A 25,238-nucleotide genomic window follows, 5' to 3' on the forward strand; every position below is an offset into this window, starting at 1 on the left:
ATAAGTTAAGGTTTACTGAATGGTGGTCATTTAGTGCTGCAGGTCGGTTCGTGTAAACGGAATCTTAACCCCTACCAAACATGCACCGTATATACTGCATACTGCTCTGTATGAAAATGTAAAGCTTACAAATGTAAAGCTTACATTTAACACACAATCTTGCTTGTAAAAATGAAAATTATTCTATCTTCACTGCCCAATGCTATAAAAGTCTTTGACTCCCCTCTGTTGTCAATATAATCTCTTCACCCCTAGTTAAATTTATTGAGAGGTTTAGTTTGTAAAACGGGGTCACTTATGGGGGGTTCAGCTGTGCCCTGCCATGCACCCAAACAGTCATTTTCGTCCACATATTGGTTATCCGTGTACTCAGGAGAAATTACACAACAAATTGTATGGAGAAATTTCTCCTTTTACCCTTGTGAAAATGCAATATTTGTAGCTTAAAAAGATTTATATTGGAAAAACGGCTCTATGTTATAAACCTCTGTGAAGCACATGTGGGTTCAAGGTGCTCAATACACATCTAGATAAGTACCCTGAGGGGTCTAGTTTCCAAAGTAGTGTCACTTGTTGGGGGTTTCCACTGTTTAGGCACATCAGGGACTCTCCAAACATGACATGGCATCCACTATTAATTCCTGCAAATTTTACATTCAAAAAGTGAAATGGCGCTCCTCCCTTCCAAGCCCAGCCGTGTGCCCAAACTGTAGATTTCTCACACATATGGAATATTGGCATGCTCAGTAGAAATTGCACAACAAACTACATGGTCCATTTTCTACAGTTACCCTTGCAAAAGTAAAAAAAAAAAATTAGGTCTAAAGGAAATTTTTTATGAAAGAAAAGTAAATGTTTATTTTTCTTTTTTGTCCTTCCACATTCCAAAAACTCCTGTGAAGCACCTGAAGGGTTAATAAACTTCTTGAATGTGGTTTTGAGCACTTTGAGGGGTGCAGTTTTTAAAATGGTGTCACTTTTGGGTATTCTCTATGGCCCCTCAAAGTCACTTCAAAAGTGATGTGGTCCATAAAAAATGGTTTTGCAAACTTTGTTGTAAAAATGAGAAATTGCTGGTCAACTTTTAACCGTTATAATTCCTAACAAAAAACTATGTTACAAAAATAAAGTAAAGTAGACATGTGAACAATGTTACTTACTAGGTTGAAAAATGTGAAATTTTCAAAATTTTCACCAAATTTCCATTTTTTCACAAATAAGTGGGATCCATTGAAGTGTTCCAGCGTTACCTCATGAAGTGACATTGGTCAGAATTGTAAAAATTGGCCTGGTCAGGAAGGTGAAAATAGGCTTTGGGGTGAAGGGGTTAAACTTACTATAGTCTGTCTGTATTTGTAAAATTCACTATAGGTAAAGGTCTGTTTCCCAGATGAAATTTGAGGATTTTCAAAACCAATAAGTTTTCGATAAGGTTATGGTCTCACTTTTATATGTATTCACAATTCAATGCTTGTTCCAGAACAAGTTTATGTGGACTTGAAACCCTTCTTAATCATTCAGTTGAAGGGTTGCAGCTACCGTATTGCAAACAGCTACATAAAATCAAGCACAGAGCAATGTCATCTTCATAGTCAGATAGTAGTAGTATTGGTCATAATGAACAATTCAGTTACTTCATATTTCATTAATATATGAAGCCATCTTTGTCACAAGTAAGTTCGTAACATTCTTGATCATGAAGAACCACCCCAGTGACCTGCAAGTGCTATTATTGAGAATTGGGAGCACTTAAGACAAACAGTAGCAAACCAGTCCTTACAAGCTCACAGAGTGAAGTCGAGAGCTGACGTCCATTGCACATAAAAGTAGCCTATTCTATGTTGCATCACTTACTAATGAGATCCAAACTGCCACTGATTTGACATTAGCACAAGAAATGTGTGGAGGAAGCTTTGAAAAATGGGTTTCTATGCTCTAATGGCTAAGCAAGAACAAAAACCATGCATAATGCTAAGTGCAGTAAGAAGTATAAAGCACACCACTATTGAATTCTGAAGCAGTGGCAACATGTTTTTTCGTACTGATGAAATATGTTTCATTATTCGGCAGTCCAATATACAAATCTGGATTTGGCAGAGAACACTATGTCCTGGAATGCAGACTGCCCACCCTCAAAGTTAGTGGTGGAGGGATAATAATATGAGGATATTTTTCTAGCTTTGACCATATTTCCAGTGAAGGGTAATGTTATTACTATAACACAGAAAAACATTTTAGACAATTGTATGCTTTTATCTTTATGGCAGCAGTTTGTGGAAGGCCTATCCCTTTACCCATGTGTACAATGCAAGATCCACACACATTTTAATGAGTATGGTATAAAGAAATTAGAGTGGCTGTACAGAGTATTCACATGAACTTTCTCATTTTATGACTTAAAATAAAAAATACTTTATTAAAGCAATAAAACATATTTCGCATATATTGTCGTTAGAGATGGGCGAACCTGAACAGTAAAGTTCGGGGTCCATACCAAACACCTACTGTTCGGGCACGGATCCCGAACACGAACTTCTCTAGAAAGTCTGTGTTACTGTTTGGATCTATCAGGATCTTTCTTGCACTGTCATCTGCATGACAGCCCGAGAAACACCGGTGGCTCTGATCGGCGGTAAGATCATTAACACAGGTCAGAACACTGCTGTTCACTTGGTGTCAGATGACAGTGTGAGCCAGCAGCTGTGACCAGAGATAAAATGAGTAGGCGGTAGCTGATGGGAGTATTCATCAGCCTGCACCTGCATTATAAATAAATACATTTTTAAAAGAAATGGCTTGGGTTCCCCTTAATTTTAATAACCAGCCAGCCAAAACTGACAACTGTGGGTTGTGACCCTTAGATGTCAGCTTTAGCAAGGCTGGTTATCAAGAATAGAGGGGTCCCACACCATTTTTTAAAAATTTTGACAACCAGCCAAGCTAAAGCAGACTGCTTAGGGCTGGTATTATCAGACTGGTAAGGAGCCATGGATATTGGCCCCTCCAGAATAAAAATAACAATCCATAGCCACCCTCAAAAAGGCACATCTATTAAATGCCAATTCTGGCACTTTGCCTGGCTCTTTCCACTTGCCCTGTGGCAGTGTCAAGTGGGATTACTTTTTCTGGGGTTGATGTCACCTTTGTATGTCAGGTGACATCAAGCCACGGGTTAGTAACGGAGAGGCATCTATAAGATGCCTCTCCATTACTAATCCTATAGTTATATAGTTACAGTGGGTACGGAAAATATTCAGAAATTTTTCTCTTTGTTTCATTGCAGCCATTTGGTAAATTCAAAAAAGTTCATTTTTTTTCTCATTAATGTACACTATGTACCCCATCTTGACTGAAAGATACAGAAATGAAGAAATTTTTGCAAATTTATTAAAATAGAAAAACTGAAATTTCACATGGTCATAAGTATTCTGACCCTTTGCTCAGACACTCATATTTAAGTCACATGCTGTCCATTTCCTTGTGAACCTCCTTGAGATGGTTCTATTCCTTCATTGGAGTCCAGCTGTGTTTAATTAAACTGATAGGACTTGATTTGTAAAGGCACACACCTGTCTATATAAGACCTCACAGTGCATGTCAGACCAAATAAGAATTATGAGGTCAAAGGAACAGGCCAAGGAGCTCAGAGACAAAACTGTGGCAAGGCACAGATCTGGCCAAAGTTAAAAAAAAAATTCTGCAGTACTCAAGGTTCCTAAGAGCTCAGTGGCCTCCATAATCCTGAAATGGAAGAAGCCAACCATCACTGCAGTCCTCCACCAGTCGGGCCTTTATGGCAGAGAGGCCCAACGGAAGCCTCTCTTCAGTGCAAGACATATAACAGCCCACATAGAGTTTGCTAAAAAACACATGAAGGACTCCCAGACTATGAGAAATAAGATTCTCTGGTCTGATGAGATGAAGATAGAACTTTTTGGTGATAATTATAAGTGGTATGTGTGGAGAAAACCAGGCACTGCTCATCACCTGCCCAATACAATCCCAACTGTGAAACATGGTGGTGGCAGCATCATGCTATGGGGGTGTTTTTCAGCTGCATGGACAGGACGACTGGTTGCAATTGAAGGAAACATGAATGCGGCTAAGTACAGAGATATCCTGGATGAAAACCTCTTCTAGAGTGCTCTGGACCTCAGATTTGTCAGAAGGTTCACCTTCCAACAAGACAATGACCCTAAGCATACAGCTAAAATAACAAAGGAGTGGCTTCAGAACAACTTTGTGACCATTCTTGACTGGCCCAGCCAGAGCCCTGACCTAAACCCAATCGAGCATCTCTGGAGAGACCTGAAAATGGCTGTCCTCCAACATTCATCATCCAACCTGACGGAACTGGCTAGGATCTGCAAGGAAGAATGGCAGAGGATCCCCAAATCCAGGTGTGAAAAACATGTTGCATCATTCACAAGAAGACTCATGGCTGTACTAGCTCAAAAGGGTGTTTCTACTCAATTCTGAGCAAAGGGTCTGAATAATTATGACCATGTGATATTTCAGTTTTTCTTTTTTAATAAATTTTCAAAAATTTCTACATTTGTTTTTTTTTTCAGTCAAGATGGGGTGCAGGGTGTACATTAATGAGAAAAAAAATGAACTTTTTTGAATTTACCAAATGGCTGCAATGAATCAAAGAGTGAAAAATGTAAAGGGGTCTGAATACTTTCCCTGCCCACTGTATATTGTAAATAAACACACAGCCAGAATAAAGTCCTTTATTTGAAATAAAAAACATTGTTTTTCTTTTTTATTTAATAATAAAAAACAGTTATACTCACCTTACACCCATTACATCGAAGTACTCGTCCCCTGTAAAAAATAGAAAATAATAAACAATAATACTCACCTAATGTCCATTGAAGACCTGGTTTCCTGTAAAAAAATAAAAATAAAAACAACCATATCCCTCACCTGTCTGATGTTCTGTCCCACACCGTAATCCATGTCTGCGATAAATAGTTTTCTACCTGGACAGTGCCAAGATGTGACCATCCAGGCTGCAAACCACTGGAGAATGAGGTGCTGTGAGCACAGCCTCAGTGACCAATGGTGACATCATCGCGGTTACTGCAGGTCACTGAGGCTGTGTTCCCAGCCAGGCCAATGAACTGCGGTGACCTCAGTGAGATCACGAAAGTTAACCTTGAGATTACATCACCGCTATTGGATAGGCATCATATAGATTTCTATCAATTACTAACCCATGAGTTTTATACCACTGGACAATACAAAGGTGACTTCAACCCCAGAAATATGAACTCCACTTGCCACAACCACAAAACAAGTGGGAAGAGTCGGGCAAAAAGCCAGAATTGGAACATCTAATAGATATGCCTTTTCAGGGGTGGCTGCAGGCTGTTATTTTTCAGCTGGGGGGGCCAATATTCATGGCCCCTTACCAGCCTGAGAATACCAGCCCCCAGCTGTCTGATTTAACTTGGCTGGTTGTCAAAAATGGGGGGACCCACACCATTTTTTTATCATTTATTTAAATAAACAAAAAAAGTAACAACGTTAACAATACAATAATTAAAGCAAAATAAGACGAACCTGCTCATGAGAGCTTACAATCTACCATGAGGTGGGGGAGATACAAAGTACAGGTGTGTATTTACAATGATGGTCCAGCCATCTTGAGGAAGTGGGGGATAGATAGAGATAGTGAATGGGCTACACACACTTACACATAAAATGACTTTGATTAAGGAACGTGATAGGCCACTCTGAACAAATGTGTTTTGAGGGAGCGCCTAAAACTATGCAAGCTGTGGATGGTACTAATTTATTGGGGTAGAGCATTCCAGAAGATTGGTGCAGAGAGAGAGAAGTTTTGGAGTCGGGAGTGGGAGGTACGGATTAATGCAGAGGTTAGTCAAAAGTCGTTTGCAGAGCGCAGCGATTGGCTAGGCCGATAGACAGAAATGAGGGAGGAGATGTGAGTGGGTGCTGGACTGTGAAGAGCTTTGTGGGTGAGAACAAGTACTTTGAATTGGATCCTGTAGTGAATGGGCAGCCAGTGTAATGACTAGCGAAGAGTGGACACGTCTGAGTACCGATTAGTTAGATGGACGACACTGGCTGCTGCAATAAGGATAGACTGGAGGGGGGAAAGTCGAATGAGGGGGAGGCCAATTAATAGAGCGTTGCAGTAGTCCAGGAGTGAGTGGATCAAGGCGACAATAAGGGTTTTTGTTGTTTCCATGGTGAGAAATGGGCAGATTCTAGAGAAATTCTTTAGGTGTAAGTAGCAAGAGTGGGCAAGAGATTATATATGGGAGGTGAAGGAGAAATTGGTGTCAAATATAACACCCAGACAGCGCGCCTGCTGCCGGGGTGTTATTATAGTGACACCCACGGAGAGGGAAATGTCTGATTTAGGGAGGCTAGTAGATGGAGGGAGCAGAAGAAGTTCAGTTTTGGAGAGGTTTAGTTTCAGATAGAGAGGGGACATGATGTTGGAGACTGCGGACAGACAGTCACTGGCTTTCTGTAGTACAGCGGGGGTAAGGTCAGGGAATGCCATGTATAGTTGTGTGTCATCAGCATAAAGATGGTACTGAAAGCCAAATCTGCTGATGGTCTGTCCAATTGGGGCTGTGTAGAGACAGAACAGAAGGGGGCCAAAGACTGAGCCCTGCGGTACCCCAACATTGAGAGGAAGAGGAGATGGTGGCGCTAGCGAGCAAAACACTGAAGGAGCAGTCAGATATATAGGAAGAGAACAAGGAGAGTGCAGTGTCCTTATGCCTATTGACTTGTGCCTAGAAAGTAGGAGACAGTGGTCAACAGTGTCGAAAGCTGCAGAAAGGTCGAGGAGAATGAGCAGAGAGTGATCACCATTACATTTTGCTGTCATAAGGTCATTGATCATTTTGATTAGTGCAGTTCCAGTCGAGTGTAGGGGCAGAAGCTGGTCTGTGAAGGGTCTAGGAGTGAATGAGTGGAGAGGTAACGGGTAAGGCGGGAATAGACAAGGCGCTCCAAGAGTTTAGAGAGTTTAGAGATGAAGGGTTAAAATGCAATGCAGGTGATGGGCAGCAGATGAGACAGCAAGCAAAAATGTGGAGTTGCACCATTAAAATATGTTGCAGGTGATAGAAAGCAGATGAGACAGCAAGCAGAGATGTGGAGCTGTACCATTAAAATACACTGCAGGTGATAGGCAGCAGATGAGACAGCAAGCAAAGATGTGGAGTACCATTAAACTATATTGCAGGTGATAGGCATCAGATGAGACAGCAAGCAGAGATGTGGAGTTGTACCTGTGTGAAGAGAGAAATTGGATGTTAATTCTTTGCCATGGATTAACTGCTTTTTCTAGATGCTTAGCTTCTGGGATGCTTTGCTGAGGGGATGCGTGCACTCCACACTGCGTGCACCCCTTAGATTGCTTCTAAATTTATAGGCGAAAGCTGAGAGTTTCAGTCCGCAGCTGTCGGTTTTGCCTGGCTGGTTATCAAAAATACTGGGGAACCCGCACCATTATTTTAATTTATTTATTTATAACGCAGGTAGTGATGAATACTCCCATCAGCCGCTGCCTGCTGTTGCTAATAACAGGTTGATGGGAGTAGTAGTTCCATCAGCCGACGCCTGTGATCGGAGGAGAACTTTTTGCCTCCAGTCACAGCTGTGGGCTCACACTGTCATCTGACAGTGTCAGGATGCTGCAGCGCTCTTATCGCTGATCAGAAGCAGTGCTTGCATGACAACATGGCAAACACTGAATGTTCGTGCCTCCCATGTTAAATAGTTTTTTTTAACGGTCCGGGCGAACCTGCCGTACCTAGGGGTTCGCCCATTACTAATTGTATCAAGAATAAAAAACACTATACACTGAGGTAAAAGCCAATCCAGGAAGGAAAAACGAAAACTAGGTTAGCTGGACAGAAGAATTAATGACAACTAGACAACTGGAGAGGAGCAAGTACTGTAAAGTAAAACAGTTACCATGGAAGAATACAGCATTTAAACCCAAGTGGGTAAATCAGAGTAAAAGTACAATAATAAATACGAGAAAATGGTAGATCATGGAGTCAAACCTTCAAAACCATATGTATTGTATATAAAACTGATACACCCTAAAAAATCAGTTAGCAGCCCTCATCTGTCGAGTGTTCCATGTTGTCCAGAGGAAGCAACAATGCGAAATAGCAGTAGCGCAAAATGAGCATCAGGTGAGGTTGGCAATCTATGTTTTCAGGGTGAATATATGTAATATTCTATGTGTGATTGCTCTACTGAGTCTGATTTTGAATGTTTGTGCTACATGATCTACCATTTTCTTGTATTCTGTATTATTCTTTTACTCATATTTAGCCACGTGGGTTTACATATTTTATTATAGTAACTCTTTTACTTTACACTACTTGACACTGCTTTTATCTCTCTATGTGTCATTATTTCTTCTAGCATGGAGGCATGGCTTTCCTTTTTTTCTTCCTGGATTGACTTTTTACATCTACATGTAGTGCTTTTAATTATGTGACAATATACAGTGGGTACAGAAAGTATTCAGACTCCTGTGGTAGATCTTGAGTTTCCACACTGTTGTAAGGTTATACTACCCAGTAACATAGGTGGAGTATAGCATCAGTCACAATGAAGGCAATGCACTGACACTTAGCAGTCCAGGTCCCTGGAGCTGTCACAGTCAGGAGGTGTGTGTGAGGCTGAGTCGTTTCACAGAACTTTGCAGAGTTGCAACAGTGCTGGCACCAGTGACTGTACAATCCCCACCCTTCCAGGCATGCTCAGTCGCATCCCACAACCGGGGGGCTAGAACCAGATTGTTGCTTCTGCTGTCTTCTATATAAGGGTGAAAGACAAAGGACAAGGAGACACCAAGTGACCACAAACTACTAACAGCTGATCCCAAACTCCTGATCAGCTTGCAAAGGATTGTAAGGAAGGAAAGAAAGAACACACACACAGGGGCTGGCAGGCAGCACAAGGAGGATCTGCTGTGATCTGGAGATCACAGCCTGGGACACACAAGAGAAGAAGGGTACAGTACAAAAAGAATGCAGCCCAGATAGAGAGAAGGGCTGGAGAGGGTGGGCTAGAGAGCCTTCCTGGGAACTGCATAGTCTATGTAGTGTGCACCCAGAATAGGAAGTGTGGCAGGCTGTGTGTATGGAGGAGAGAGGATGTGCTGCTGCTCATAGACCAGCTTAGACGAAGTCACAGGACTCTGAGCAGTTGTGTATGCCTTCATCTTACAGTAAGGATCCTTCCCCACCCTGGGTAGAAGACAAGATGAAGTGCAGCAGCAGGACTGGGCACCTCCATGGACCATGGATCCTACTTGCAGGACTGATACTTCAGCTTTCATGTGTTCCTCCACCAGCTGAGGCTGAGGAGCCGTCATGTCAAGGAGCCTTTGACCTCTACTTCGTCCTGGACAAGTGAGTATAAGGAGGGTTGAGTTCTGGGGGCTCTGGCGGCCATGAAGCAGTTAATGAGCTGATAGGACTGGAGCATCCTCCCTTGTGCTGAGCTCATGGTATGAGGGCTGATGTGATTTCCTGCGGCCCCAGGAGTGCATTACAGGTCAGGCAGATGTTAGCCATTGGCCTCTGCAGTCACGCCATCCTCCAGCATTATACAGCAGATGTGGAGTGTAGAGGACAGCTGCTCACAAGACATCACTGTGTACTGCCAGGGGTATCCTGCTCATACAGCTGAGCTACAAAGTAACATTGTCTACAAGCACTACACTCCATAGTTGTTATTTTGTGTTTATTCAGTATATCTAACAATCTCCGACGTTAGAGGGAAAGTTGTGTAGTTGTAGAAAGTCTGGATGTGAAAGAGATAAACATGTATGGGGAGTGGAAGAGCATGTGCTTAAGAAAGGCTGCTCACCAGAAGGGGTTAAAAGAGGAGACATCATGGCCAGATGTTGGTTTCAGTAATGAAGCTTTCCACCTTCTTTCCTTCCTCTTACAAGTTCTCTGTATTCACCCTTGGAACTTCAGCCCAGCAGCTCTGATGACCTGTCAGTGTCACACACGTTGCCCCAGTCTGTGCAATCCATGGAGGCCTGGAAAGTTAACCTACCAGGGGAGAGATTTATTTTTTCGTATCGGTATTGATTAACCCGTAGATATCTAGTACGTTATGTCTGAAGAGTAACTGAAAGTGCTTACCATGTGGAGTATTCCCCTAACAAAAATACATTTCTCTACGGGTAATACCAAATATGGCCTCCATTACTGCTCCCACACAGTATCCAGCTTTACCAGGGTCCTGAATGGGCAATCCTTCTAGTTACGGTATGTATCAATTCATGTAGTGAGGATTAATTATAATTGCAATTTAGTGTCCCCAGAGACTGAAAAGATGATATTACTATTACACTTTGCTTATATAGCACATTCATACTCAGCAGCACTCTACAGACACCATCCCTGTCCCCATTGGGGCTCACAATCTAACTTCCCTATCAGTATGTCTTAGGAGTGTGGGAGGAAACTCCTTGTAGATGTTGTCCTTGGTGGGATCATCTTCATTAGTTTTGATGATCTGTGAAGTGTAAAAGCTTAGACAGTCCCTTCACAGGTCCCTCGGTGATGAACTAGTACTAGTCATGGAGGTTTTAACTACCAAGAGTCCACACAATGTGGAGAAGAATACACTTTAGACGGGGTGTCTGTCCTGGCTTATAGAGTGTTATATCATGTTGAGGATATCCATCTGTAAGGCTAGGGTCACACAACAGTTTTCTCTCTCATCTGAGAGAATCGGGCCGATTACGCTAATCAGACTCAGATCAGAGTGTGATCATAGAATGATCTGATTTTTGCAGATGAGGAGAAGATGGAAAAATAAATCTCATTCTTCTCGATTTTGTCAGTAAGTGAAAATTGGACTGCACTCAGTTGTCATCTAAGTGCAGTCCAATGTTTTTCATGGACTCTTTGACTTGCGTGGCTGGGTGCGATCCGATAATGGGAGTGAACTAGTGCATACGGCGGTCCTGTCTGAGGAAAAAGATTGGCCCAATTGAATCTGATGTTTTGTAGGATGGCTTTCAGACTGAAAATGTGATCATCTGCACGAGCTCTTAGAGGGATAGGCCATAATAAGGCCTATTGATCCTTTTAAGTATGAATTATGTATTTGAGCAGTGCAAATGATGCTCTAGTGTTTTCCTACTAATAATGCTGGTAGCACGTAACATAATAAAGGCTTTAACTCTATACTGTCCAGTGGTATGGAGGAAACAGTTCAGCCTACGGAATAAATCAAATAATTTGCTAGCACAGCCTGCCATAGATTATGAGCAACCTATTATAAAGTATATCAGTTTTATGCCTCATAGGACACAACAGTGGTAAGAGAAGGGCAAACCTTTAAGTGTCATTGGTAGTTCTGAAAACTTTAATGGAGTATTCCAGACTAAACAGATTGTCACCAATCCACCTGGTTGGTAATAAGTATTGGATCGGGGTGTGCTCCATTACTGGGACCACAACTAGTTGTCTGAATGGAGGTTTCATGTCCCTTGCTCTCCCCTGGCTGCATTACCTTGATTCCACCCCTCCTTGCTGCAGTTTTGTTGTAAAGGAAGAACCTGAAGACAGTACAGATCATAGGTCTTTCATTTTGGTGGTTGGTGGAGGTTCAAGTATTGGGACCCACGCTGATCTAAAGCTGGAGTCACACATAGCGACTCATCAGCGATCCCGACAACGATATTAACGTGTCAGTTTCGCTGGCAAGTCGCTATGTGATCGCTGGTGAGCTGTCCTTTGCGCTCCAGCTTCCTGATTCATCTTAGGTGATACTTGTTGCTGACCTCTCACTGTTTCATCCATTCATTTGCCTTATAATTCTTGTGGATTTGACCTCACCAATCTCCTGATCTTGTCCCTGACTTCTCGTCGACTAAATTTTACCAGATCACTCATTTGCCTGACAGTCACTCAATGCTCGTAACATAGAGAACCCTGCTCTAGATCCCTATACAGTGACTAGACGTGATGGGTGACGGCCAGGATTCCATTGGGACCTGCTGGGCAGAGTGGCCTGAGAAATGTCTGTCTGTGATGGCCTTATTTGGAGCTGCCATGCTTTCTCATACAGTTATTTTTATTATTAATAATGCTATTATTTTCTTCCATTACTTTGGTTTTGTAGTATGTTGCACTGTTCATTTTTCTCATTTGGCTCGGTGTTTGTTGTGGCCTTCTACCTAACAGAAGACATGAATATATTTCAACTCTGAGTCACTTTTTTCATTGTGCCAGCAATTACCCTTGTGCTGGACGCACATTCACTGGTCTTATTCCACTCAGTTCTGCTAAACTGTTTTGAATAGTAACAGCCATATACAGATGTGACTGATTACGTGTCTCTAGCCAGCGCTCATCAAACTCTGCAGTATCTTGAATATGCTTTTCAGAAATTTGGCCCAAGACTCTGCTCACATTTCAAGTCTTGATCATTAGATTGCAAAGCTTTGGTTTAACCCAGAAGATTACCATATGTGTGGAGCACCACATTTGAGGAAATGTTTACCTCTCCAGACCACACAAATCTAGAATGAACTTTCACGAAATGCAAAGAACTAATATTCTCTTAGCACTGGAATTATAAAAGTCCGGAATTTTAGTGATTGCAGTCAGAAACAGTACAGTACATACTGCACTTCCATCAACAAAAACTCAAACTATGTATTAATGTTCCAGTAATTTCTGGATGAATTCCACATTGTTATTTGTAAGATGTCATGTTCACTGGGAAGCCTTAGGCCTCTTTCACACTTCCATTTTTGACCATCAGTCAAAATCCGCCAGGTTTTGAAAAAACGGATCCGCCATTTTTTTTTGCGGATCCGTTTTTTTCCCCCATTGAGTTGCATTACTGGCGGATCTTGACGGATGGCCATCCGTTGGATCCGTTTTTGTGAGGATCCGCCAAATTTTTTTCGTCCGCCGGCATGCTTGGACGGACCTTGCAACGTTTTTTTTGTTGTTGGATCCGCATTTTCCATTGCGCATGCCCGGAGAAAAGAAGTCAGGGAGAAAATTCTCCTTCCCGGCCAGCGGTTCCTTTAAAATTCTTCATTCTGACGATCCGTCACAAAACGGATCCTGTGGCATCCGTTCACATAACTTAGTAACGGATCCGCTTTTCCGCCTTTTTGGCGGATTTTAACTGACACAAAAAATGAAGTGTGAAAGAGGCCTTATGAAAATTCCATCGCAGAAACATGTGCTTCAAAAAATGGGATGAGATTTACAAAGCAAAATCTGCCAAGGTTGTGTCGCAAAAGACGCAACTGAATGAAGGGGTTTCAGATGTATTTTATGTTTAGCGAGACATTCTGCATTATTATATAAAATAAGACAATCTTATAGCTGTCAGCAGGTTTATGCTTTGTAATCTGACAGCAGCACGATGTAGAGAAGTAAACCCATACTAAAGCAAAGTATCACTTCATTTCCTGGGTGCAGCAGTAACATAGTAACATAGTTTTGAATGCTGAAGGAATACCTTATGTCCATCTAGTTCAGCCTATTTTTAGTGCAGCTGTTCTGCATTGTTGATCCTGGGGAAGGCAAAAAGCCCACAGAGTAGAAGCCAATTTTCTCCATAGGGAAAAAAATTCCTTCCCCTAAGCTGGGTCAACCATCTACCTATAATATTACAGTCATGGCCAAAAGTATTGACACCCCTGCAATTCTGTCAGATAATACTCAGTTTCTTCCTGAAAATGATTGCAAACACAAATTCTTTGGTATTATTATCTTCATTTAATTTGTCTTAAATGAAAAAACACAAAAAGAATTGTCCTAAAGCCAAATTGGATATAATTCCACACCAAACATAAAAAAGAGGGTGGACAAAAGTATTGGCACTGTGAGAAAAATCATGTGATGCTTCTCTAATTTGTGTAATTAACAGCACCTGTAACTTACCTGTGGCACCTAACAGGTGTTGGCAATAACTAAATCACACTTGCAGCCAGTTGACATGGATTAAAGTTGACTCAACCTCTGTCCTGTGTCCTTGTGTGTACCACATTGAGCATGGAGAAAAGAAAGAAGACCAAAGAACTGTCTGAGGACTTGAGAAACCAAATTGTGAGGAAGCATGAGCAATCTCAAGGCTACAAGTCCATCTCCAAAGACCTGAATGTTCCTGTGTCTACCGTGCGCAGTGTCATCAAGAAGTTTAAAGCCCATGGCACTGCGGCTAACCTCCCTAGATGTGGACGGAAAAGAAAAATTGACAAGAGATTTCAACGCAAGATTGTGCGGATGTTGGATAAAGAACCTCCACTAACATCCAAACAAGTTCAAGCTGCCCTGCAGTCCGAGGGTACAACGGTGTCAACCCGTACTATCCGTCGGCATCTGAATGAAAAGGGACTGTATGGTAGGAGACCCAGGAAGACTCCACTTCTTACCCCGAGACATAAAAAAGCCAGGCTGGAGTTTGCCAAAACTTACCTGAAAAAGCCTAAAACATTTTGGAAGAATGTTCTTTGGTCAGATGAGACAAAAGTAGAGCTTTTAGGGCAAAAGCATCAACATAGAGTTTACAGGAGAAAAAAGAGGCATTCAAAGAAAAGTACACGGTCCCTACAGTCAAACATGGCGGAGGTTCCCTGATGTTTTGGGGTTGCTTTGCTGCCTCTGGCACTGGACTGCTTGACCATGTGCATGGCATTATGAAGTCAGAAGACTACCAACAAATTTTGCAGCATAATTTAGGGCCCAGTGTGAGAAAGCTGGGTCTACCTCAGAGGTCATGGGTCTTCCAGCAGGACAATAACCCAAAACACACTTCAAAAAGCACTAGAAAATGGTTTGAGAGAAAGCACTGGAGACTTCTAAGGTGGCCAGCAATGAGTCCAGACCTGAATCCCATAGAACACCTGTGGAGAGATCTAAAAATGGCACTTTGGAGAAGGCACCCTTCAAATATCAGGGACCTGGAGTAGTTTGCCAAAGAAGAATGGTCTAAAATTCCAGCAGAGCATTGTAAGAAACTCATTGATGGTTACCAGAAGCGGTTGGTCGCAGTTATTTTGGCTAAAGGTTGTGCAACCAAGTATTAGGCTGAGGGTGCCAATACTTTTGTCCGGCCCATTTTTGGAGTTTTGTGTGAAATGATCAATGTTTTGCTTTTTGCTTCATTCTCTTTTGTGTTTTTTCATTTAAGACAAATTAAATGAAGATAATAATACCAAAGAATTTGTGTTTGCAATCATTTTCAGGAAGAAACTGAATATTATCTGACAGAATTTCAGGGGTGTCAATACTTTTGGCCATGACTGTATGTTATTCGTAACCTTCTATACTGTTGTAGTACTCACAGGTGCACAGGATGCAGTGACGAGTTGCGAGACGGTAGATGCTTTTTATATTAACCTTTATAAGGGCTAGAGGGGAACTTTCCTCAGCCCCGGCCTGTTCACCAAATAAAAAAGGGTAACAGTAATTGCCCTCGCAGGGGCACGATACAGGCACACACCAACAATAAAGCACGACTACTCCCGGCAACGGCCGGTCACTATAGGGCCGCGGTATGGTCGACTACGGGTCCTTATCTATAAAGTCAACTTAGCGTTCAGAAGTCCCTCGCCGTCCGGGTTGGTGGTCTCTCGGCGTGGAGTTGCTGGGCCCAGTTGCTGAGACGGTGATGGAGTCTTCGCGCTCTCCGGCGCACTGATGCCGCTGGAGCCCCCCCTGACACTGGTGAGTTGCTCTCACCCTCAGCTGCTTCCACCGTCTCCTTCTGTCTCTGCGTCCGTCTGCTGACTCATCGCTCGGGGAATTCCTCGCCCCCTTATACTTGTCCCTCCCCTAGGCCTTCTGTCTGTCAAGGTCGCCCGTCTCTGAATTCTGCCCCCCGGGGACAGTTTCCCCCGGAACCCAGATGACTGCTCCCTTGGTTCCGGCGCAGCCACTCGAGGGGGGCCATTCCTCCCACACTGTTACTCACAAGAAAAGCATCCATTCCTTTCTTAAATTCATTCAGTGAGTTGGCCATCACCACTTCCTCAGGAAGAGAATTCCAGAGCCTCACTGCTCTTACCATGAAGAACCCTCTTCTATGCTGGTGCAGAAATTGTCTTTCCTCCAAACGAAGAGAATGCCCCCTTGTTCTTGTCACAGTCCTTGGTACAAACAGTTCATTGGAAAGATCTCTGTATTGCCCTCTGATATACTTGTACATATATATTAAGTCTCCCCTAAGTCTTCTCTTTTCTAGAGTAAATAGACCTAATTTTGATTTGTGATAGAAACTTCGTTTTCACTGCTGTACATATAGCAGAGCTTGTAATGTTGAGCCCTGTGCAAACCCGCCTACAACACTGACTGGCAACTTTATGTGAACAAATTATATTGACAGAAAGCTGCTCATCAGTGGTGAAGGTGGGGTTGGACCAGGAGGCACGCAACATATAGTCCTATAGTGATAATCTCCTTCTGATAAAAGTCATTGTAGTGAAACAACAAAACCCAGTAAGTGACACATCCCTAGATTAAGTGTCCCTGCCTCTCCATCATGGTACTCTGAGATTACATAGCAAAACCTGCTGACGGATTCCTTTTACCTCTAAGGGTGGTTTGCATGTTAATGACCAGGCCAATTTTTACCATTCTGACCACTGTCCCTTTATGAGGTAATAACTCTGGAACACTTTTATGGATCCCGGTGATTCTGACCTTGTTTTCTCATGACATATAGTACTTCATGTTAGTGGTAAAAGTTCTTTGATATGACTTGCATTTATTTGTGAAAAAAATGAAAATTTGGTGAAAATTTTGAAATTTTCCAACTTTGAATTTTCATGCCCTTATATCACATAGATATGGCACACAGAAAACTTAATAAGTAACATTTCTCACATGTTTACTTTACATCAGCACAATTTGGGAACCAAAATTTTTTTCGTTAGGAAGTTATAAGGGTTAAAATTTGACCACTGATTTCTCATTTTTACAACACCATTTTTTTTAAGGGACGACATCATATTTCAAGTCACTTTGAGGGGTCTATATGATAGAAAATACCCAAAAGTGACACCGTTCTAAAAACTGCACCCCTCAAGGTGCTCAAAACCACATTCAAGAAGTTTATTAACCCTTCAGGTGCTTCACAGGAATTTTTTGAATGTTTAAAAAAAAAAAATGAACATTTAACTTTTTTTCGCAAAAAAATGAATTCAGGTCCAATTTTTTTATTTTCCCAAGGGTAACAGGAGAAATTGGATGACAGAAGTTATTGAGAAATTTGTCCTGAGTACGCTGATACCCCATATGTGGGGGTAGACCACTGTTTGGGCGCATGGTAGAGCTCGGAAGGGGAGAACGCCGTTTGACTTTTTCAACGCAAAATTGGCTGGAATTGAGATTGGACGCCATGTCGCGTTTGGAGAGCCCCTGATGTGCCTAAACAGTGGAAACCCCTAGAAGTGACCCCATTTTGGAAACTAGACGCCCCAAGGAACTTATCTAGATGTGTGGTGAGAACTTTAAACCCCCAGAATGCTGTAGATAAGCCCCTGATGGCTGTGGCCGCAGCTTATAGCGTTAAAATGGGGTGACTGATTCCCTTTAAACTTTTGATGATAAATGTTATGTTAAGTGTCATGTGATTTCTCACGTTGATTGTTGACTCCACCTAGCCCATATGGAGATATAATAATCAACCTTCAGACACCTGAGGAAGGCTGGAGAAACGTGTTGTGTTGTTAAATATTTTTTTTTTTTAATTTTTATTATCGTACTGTTTTGGTTATTCGATTTCATCCGCTGTCATCAGAGCGCCCTTCACCTGGTATCTTCGTTGCTTTCCAATGTGTAGCACACAAGTTGTAATCTACTAGTTACGCCTCATTCACACGTTCGTATAAAACATGTACGTGACAAACCGGTACTGGGGTCATCAGTGTTTTCCATCAGTGTGTTATTAATGTGTCATCAATCAGTATGTCTGTTTTTACCATCAGTATGTCATCAGTGTTTTTCATAGATGGATAAAGAAATTACATAGCTTCTCGTATACTTTTCACTGTTAAACACGGACAGCACATGGACGGCACACTGATGCAACCTGGGTGCTGTACGCATTTTTCATGGACCCACAGACTTGTATTGGCCCTTGTCATCCGTGCTGCCAAAAAAAACAGACCTGTCTCCTTGTGCTTCGTGCAGACACAAGGTCTGTATAACAACACGGACATGTTCATAGAACCATAGGATATAATGGGTCCGGATGATATCCCTGAAAATAAGGGAAACCACATGTACTTCAAACAACAGAGTGTGAATGAGGCTTTACACAGTATATAAGGGACCTACGTCCAAGTCCTTCTGACTGTTCCAGGAATAAATGAGGAATCCTGCTACTTATGGAATGGCATCCACTCATCATCCGAACAGACCTTCTGAAACCACTTCCTTACTAAATACATAGAGGAAATATGGTACAGTCATGGGCACCTTCCAGCAGTAAAATGAATTTCAAAGATTTTTTTATACTTTGTGTATTCATTGAGGAAGTGGTTTTAGATCATCTGATCGGACAAAGAGTGGGTGCTTTTCCGTAGCAAAGAGGATTTCTCATTTTTTCTTGGATCAGTGCTTAGCTTCATTCTTCTGCGATGGTAGAGCACAACTATTTTCTTAGGCCATGTTGGTACTAATTTTAGTCAGTATTTTGCCTCAGTATTTTATCTCAGTATTTGGCCAGTATTTTATCTCAGTATTTGGCCAGTATTTTCCCTCAGCATTTGGTCAGTATTTTACCTCAGTATTTGGTCAGTACTTTATCTCAGTATTTGGTCAGCATTTTACCTCAGTATTTGGTCAATACTTTATCTCAGTATTTGGTCAGTATTTTACCTCAGTATTTGGTCAGTACTTTATCTCAGTATTTGGTCAGTATTTTACCTCAGTATTTGGTCAGTACTTTATCTCAGTATTTGGTCAGTATTTTACCTCAGTATTTGGTCAGTACTTTATCTCAGTATTTGGTCAGTACTTTATCTCAGCATTTGGTCAGTATTTTACCTCAGCATTTGGTCAGTATTTTCCCTCAGCATTTGGTCAGTATTTTACCTCAGTATTTGGTCAGTACTTTATCTCAGTATTTGGTCAGTATTTTACCTCAGTATTTGGTCAGCATTTTTCCTCGTTTAGTGAGTATTTTACCTCAGTATTTGGTCAGTATTTTACTTCAGTATTTGGTCAGTATTTTACCTCAGTATCTGTAAGCCAAAACCAGGAGTGGGTGATAAATAGAGAAGTGGTGACATGTTTCTATTATAATTTTCCTCTGATTGTCCCACTCCTGTTTTAGGCTTACAGATACTGAGGTAAAAAAACTCGCCAAGTACTGAGCGTGTGCATGTGGCCTTACTGATATGTACTATAATATGAAAAAAACACTTTTTTTTATACTGTTTCCTTATACTGCTACTGCGCCTAGTTTTAATTGTATTCATGTCTGTTTAATACAAACGTTTATTTTTCTACTAATTATGGTTCTTAGATAATAATAGATATAAATATAGTATAACTTGGAATATGTCTTGCTATCAATGTAAAACCAGGCATGTACCTTATTTTCCTAGCCTGGCATTTTCATGTGCGTTTGCATGCTTATTGCAAGTGTTAGCGTCATGCGCACACAGCCATGCAGCGGAAGCGGAGAACTTCCCGCTTGCTTCTTTATGCTTCCAATCGTTTCATGTGTTGTTCTGTGGAAGTGCCACAAGACAAGCTTGGCTCCATAGCAGACACACAAAACCATTTATCTGTGCCTACTAAAACGGCTTCACCAGATGTAAGAGACGGCATTAATCATTACATATAGCTAATGGTCAGGAACTCCAGATATATTTTTAATATTTTAATGATGCCCATGTTGAGATGTCTTACCAAAAGGCATTATTTGTAATTGCAAGAAAACCCCATTTAAATAGAATCTGTCAGCAGGTTTTTTGTTATGTAATCCGACAGCAGCATCAGGTTTGAAAAGAGACCTTGATTCCAATTATGTATCACTTAGTTTACAAGGTGCAGCAGTTATGATAGACACAGTTCTCTGCTGCAGATCTAGCAGAGCTCAGATGTTGAGCCCTGTGTAACCCTGCCCACAACACTGATTGGTTGCTTTCTGTGTACAATGTATAGTGACAGAGAGCAGCCAATCAGTGGTGGGGTGATGGTTGGATTAGGATCCATAGGCCAGTTGTCCTGTAGTAATAATCTCCTGCTGATAAAACACTGATTGTATTGTATTCTACGTCCCTAGAATCAGGGTCTATTCCTGTATATTATGTTGCTCTCAGATTGCATAGCAAAAACCTGCTGACAGATTCCCCTTAAAAAATTATCTATTAATAGCACAATTCAGCACTGTCTGACATCTATTTTAGCCTTCTTATTTGCTTCTTCTCTTAAGGTCGGGGAGTGTGGCACACAACTGGCAGGAAATCTACAACTTTGTGGAGACCCTTACAGAAAGATTTGTGAGGTAACGTTCAGTTTGATCTGTCATGTCTGTAATAAGAGTATGTGCTTGTGAGACAAAATGAGAAAATACTTTATTTCTTTTTAGCTGTTTTGTTTCAACCTTTACTTTGCAAATTCCTTTGATACATGACTGAAATAACACAGCATTTGGGGCCCAACAGATGAAGGTGTGTTCACCAGAATTTTCGCCTAAAACACCTTCAAATGTCACAAAAATTTGTCTTAAGTTTATCCGGCTCTAAATGTCTTTAAGAGAAATAGATCCACTAAAAAAAAATATTCCAGTCCACATTTCCATGAAAAAAAAATATTTGTTTTAGCCCAATAGATTTTTAAGGGAATGGAAAAAATATTTTTTGGGTAGAGAAGTATTACACAATGTGTGAAATTCCCCCACAGCTAACTAATGATAGCTTATATAGAACTGGTACTGCCCACCACTTCGTTTTTACTTTCTTACCATTGGTAGGATAGATGGGAATCATCATGGACTGACCATTGGGAAAACTATCATTTCCCTTTCTCTTCTAATATGATATTTGGCAAGCTAAAAGCCATCTTTCATCACTATTGTTTCGGCACACTTTGGTTAATTCAATAGTACACGCAAATATAGTAAATTTTGTAATATATTTTATCAGAAAAGTATGCTTCTTTTTCCAGCAATTAGACACTGCCCCTCCCGCCCACTGCTATGTATTCGGTAGTCGTCCTTGCTGCTACTGCTCCTGATTTTGTGGCATATAGAGACATGAATGCATGAATCCCTCATATCTGTATTTTCAATGTATGAGAAACAGCAACGTTTTTAATATTCACCCACTAGCTCAGAGGTAGCTGAAAATTAGAAATATAGCGGATGAAGGATACAAGTTATATAATGGCTAATAATATTGTAATTTAACATGTACTCACACAACAGCTTATTCTAAAAAGTCACCTGAAAATAACAGGGTATACAGTTTAGCTCTTTGCTTGATAGTTATCTAGCCTCCACAGCTGTAGACAGAACACTCAACTGAGTGTCCCTGTATTCTGTGTCAGGAAAGGAAGCAGAGAGAAACATAATCTAGACCCTTTTCAAGAGAAGCCAACATTAGATGGTTGATTGGTGTATACAACATTCCAAGATTTGGATGACTTTCCTCTAATGTGTCTGTAGATCTGTAAATCCCTCCATGTCTTACATTCTTATAACTTTCCTTTTTAACTGTATCATTCAAGGGTTTTCTTTTGCCTGTTCTGTATTCTAGTGACTCTTCTAAAGAAGGTTTCTGGCGGTCTCTCTTGATCTTTTTCAATTTCTTGTATAAGTTTTCATTCCATATGTAGTTGTAAGTTGTAGTTGATTTGGTTGCTGTGATATATTAATCATATTGATATATCTACAAGATGAGTATCATTGCAATTGTGTACTTCATGCTAAAACAGCAACACAGTGTTCAATAAAAAATACCTGTGTCATGACTTGGTATGGGCATTCAATCCGGTGACCTATTGCTGCGTGATCGGTTCCTTTGTTTGCTGAGCTATTGCTCTTTCTTCCCTGTCCACATGGTGATATTTTCAATTGTCTTTATTTTCCTTTCTTGGTTTAATCCTTTCCAGGTGTTTCTCATTTTCCCATTTTGGTTTGCCTTATCACATTCTTGGTGGGGTTTTATATGTTCACACTTCACTGCACTTCTTTGCTGGCTATACCTCTTGGTGGATGTGTGTTCAGGAGTTCCGGCCCATCAGCTAAAGAGTTTAACTTGCTTGGTAAACTCTAGGTGTATTCCTGCAGTGAGTTTGTTTGCTTCCTTCCCAGCACCTTTCTCCTTTCCCATCTGGTTTCTGGGAGGTTATACTTGTTCCTTCTATTTTAGGTTCTCTTTAGCTTTCCCTCTCTACCCTATATTAGGGGGTTTTAGTTCTCACCCTGGGTTTCCGTAGCTTACTTGTTGGCAAGTGTGTTGACGCCTCCCCTCTGGTTCTTTAGGAGGTACGAGAAATAGCCTTGATGGCTTTTTAGAGAGTCAAGTCTGAGGTAGTATTTTTAGTTGTGCGGTCAGGACATTCCTAGTCTGTACATGGACCAGTTGGGTGTAGGTGCGGCACCCTTTGATAGAACTCCCCTTTTTCCGTTCCCGTGTGTGAGTGTGTACATGCTCATGGCAACTTGATTTTTATTCCTTCTTAAACAGTGTGTTAATAATATTTACATAATCAGTAGCGAGTAAAAACATTTTGGAACTGATGCAATTCTGACCGTGCAGTTCTTACTCATAGCCCATAATCAGCTTTGTGGTTGTGTTTTCAGTTGTTGCATCAGGTTGTACCTATTAGCAAATCTTGTAAATATGTCAAATTAAATATTCCGCATTTGTATTCTTCTTTGTTCTTTTTGTAACGAGTGAGGACAAATAAAAATGTTATTTTTATGTCATGAGGGGCTGTTAATTAAGTTGTGAGTCAGTCAATTCTTGTTTTTTTTTTATATCTTTCTTCCTTAAAAACCTTAGTGAGCAAATCCTTACTTGACCCTATGTGTGACCAGAGATCAGTAAACAGCATTCCTTTACAACTGGGTCATCATAGAACATTAGAAATGAATGTACATTTTTTTCCATTTTCCCTCAGCTTCTAACATAAGAGCAGTGTAAGAACAAAGGATGATTAGTTGGGACATCTGCATTTTATGAAAAAGGCTGAAGTTTTAGAGCTGACATATAAAAGCCACTATTCAGTTTTCATGGTACAAATAGGACATTGTACAAAGAGTATGTGCATTTCCATTCTTTTTTATATTACTTTATATGACTTAGAGTGATTGAGGAACATGCAAAATAACAACATATGCTGCACATGTCTATACAGTTCTGGTAGCCATAGATGTAGCAAAACTGTAATTATCACAAATGAACCATAATTTTGCCTATTATTAGGGTTACTTTTATATGATGATCATACTCTTTATAGACAATTTTAAACTGATGTTATTATTGTGCTGATACTGCCATTTCACTTATATGACTGTTATATATTTCAGTGAGGAAACTATGCAAGTATGCACCTTTAGATAGGTACTTGATGACCTTTTTTGAGGACTTTTTGCTGTAGGAGAGTAATATCTAACAATTTGGTTAATGACATGTCTAGACCTGGGCCCTCAAGAAAAACACATAATTATCTTGAGCTTACATGAGTGTGGGTTTTGGACCTAGAGTTAGGATAAAACTGGTATAAGGTGGAAGTTGTGTACTTTGGCATATGCTTCAATGCTTCTTCAAGTCTAAGATATAGAATTTAGACATTTTGTGGCTAACAAAAAAACATTTTGGTAAATTTTGGCACAACTTCAAAATCTAGTGACTTTTGGTGTTTTCATGTCAGTTTCTCCCAAATTTGCAAAAATGGGCGGAGCTGGGACAAGGCAGGACGTGACATCAAAGCTCGTCTAATGCATGATGAGTTATGGGAGTTGTGGTATTCCAAATTCTAGAAATCTTACTCCAGAGACTGGAATAAGATTTCTAGCATGGTGAATGCCACTCATCAGATGCTCCAGATTCATGAAGAGGTGTTTGCCCCTTCATGAATTATTATTACTATTTATTATCATAGTGCTATTTATTCCGTGGCGCTTTACATGTGAGGAGGGGTATACACAATAAAAACAAGTACAGTAATATTAAACAATACAAGTCACGACTGGTACAGGAGGAGAGAGGACCCTGCCCGCGAGGGTACACAATCGACAAGGGATGGATAAGGATACAGTAGGCGAGGGTAGAGCTGATCGTGCAGTGGTCTGGTCGATCTGTGGTTACTGCAGGTTGTAGGCTTGTCAGGAGAGGTAGGTCTTCAAGTTCTTTTTGAAGGTTTCCACGGAAGGCGAGAGTCTGATATGTTGGGGTAGAGAGTTCCAGAGTAGGGGGAATGCGTGGGAGAAATCTTGTGTGCGATAGTGGGAAGAGGAGATAAGAGGGGAGTAGAGAAGGAGATCTTGTGAGGATCGGAGGTTGAAGGAGAGATCAGTGTCAATGATTACCCCGAGGCAGCAAGCTTGTGGGACTGGGGATAGTGAGCAGCCATTTACCTTAATGGATAGGTCCATTGGGGATGTCGAGTGAGATGGGGGAAAGATGATGAATTCTGTTTTGTATTTATTACGTTTTATAAATCTACCGGAGAAGAAGGATGAAATAGGAGACAGACATTGTGGGATTCTGTTTAGTAGGGAGGTGATATCTGGTCCAGAGAGGTAGATCTGTGTGTCCTCAGCATAGAGGTGATACTGAAAGCCGTGAGATTCTATGAGCTGCCTGAGGCCGAAGGTGTAAATGGAGAAGAGCAGGGGCCCTAGGACTGATCCTTGTGGGACTCCGACAAATAGGGGGCGAGGTGAGGAGGTGGTATGCAAGTGGGAGATGCTAAATGTCTGTTAGGTATGACGAGATCCAAGATAGGACCAAGTCAGTGATGCCAAGAGATGAGAGGGTCTATAGTAATAGGCAGTGGTCCACTGTGTCAAAGGCAGAGGATAGGTCTAGGAGGTGGAGGACAGAGTAGTGTAGCTTGGCTTTGGCGGTTAATAGGTCATTAGTGACTTTAGTTAGGACAGTTTCATTGGAGTGATGCGGCCAGAAGCCAGATTGTAAGCGGTCAAAGAGAGAGCATGAAGAGAGGTGGGAGGACAGTCCAAGATAGACTTGTTGTTCCATTAGTTTTGAG

At 41.2% G+C, this 25,238-nt stretch overlaps 1 protein-coding gene across 2 annotated transcripts in view; it reads left to right on the forward strand.

The window, feature by feature from the left end:
• The first annotated feature begins 8,747 nt into the window (after positions 1–8,747).
• The window catches only part of ANTXR2 (ANTXR cell adhesion molecule 2), a 292,455-nt gene continuing 275,964 nt past the window's right edge, over positions 8,748–25,238 (forward strand). Inside the window, exons 1-3 of one of the 2 annotated variants that reach the window (XM_073543049.1) lie at positions 8,749–9,025; positions 9,243–9,425; positions 20,452–20,523. In XM_073543049.1, the coding sequence (XP_073399150.1) occupies positions 9,277–9,425; positions 20,452–20,523 (221 nt within the window). In that variant the 5' untranslated portion in view covers positions 8,749–9,025; positions 9,243–9,276. Of the gene's footprint in view, positions 9,426–20,451; positions 20,524–25,238 lie in introns of both variants that reach the window. The other variant, XM_073543041.1, reaches the window with a different exon arrangement.

Source organism: Dendrobates tinctorius, unplaced genomic scaffold (assembly GCF_039654945.1).
Source record: "Dendrobates tinctorius isolate UK_male_01 unplaced genomic scaffold, ASM3965494v1 ptg000011l, whole genome shotgun sequence".
Taxonomy (NCBI): domain Eukaryota; kingdom Metazoa; phylum Chordata; class Amphibia; order Anura; family Dendrobatidae; genus Dendrobates; species Dendrobates tinctorius.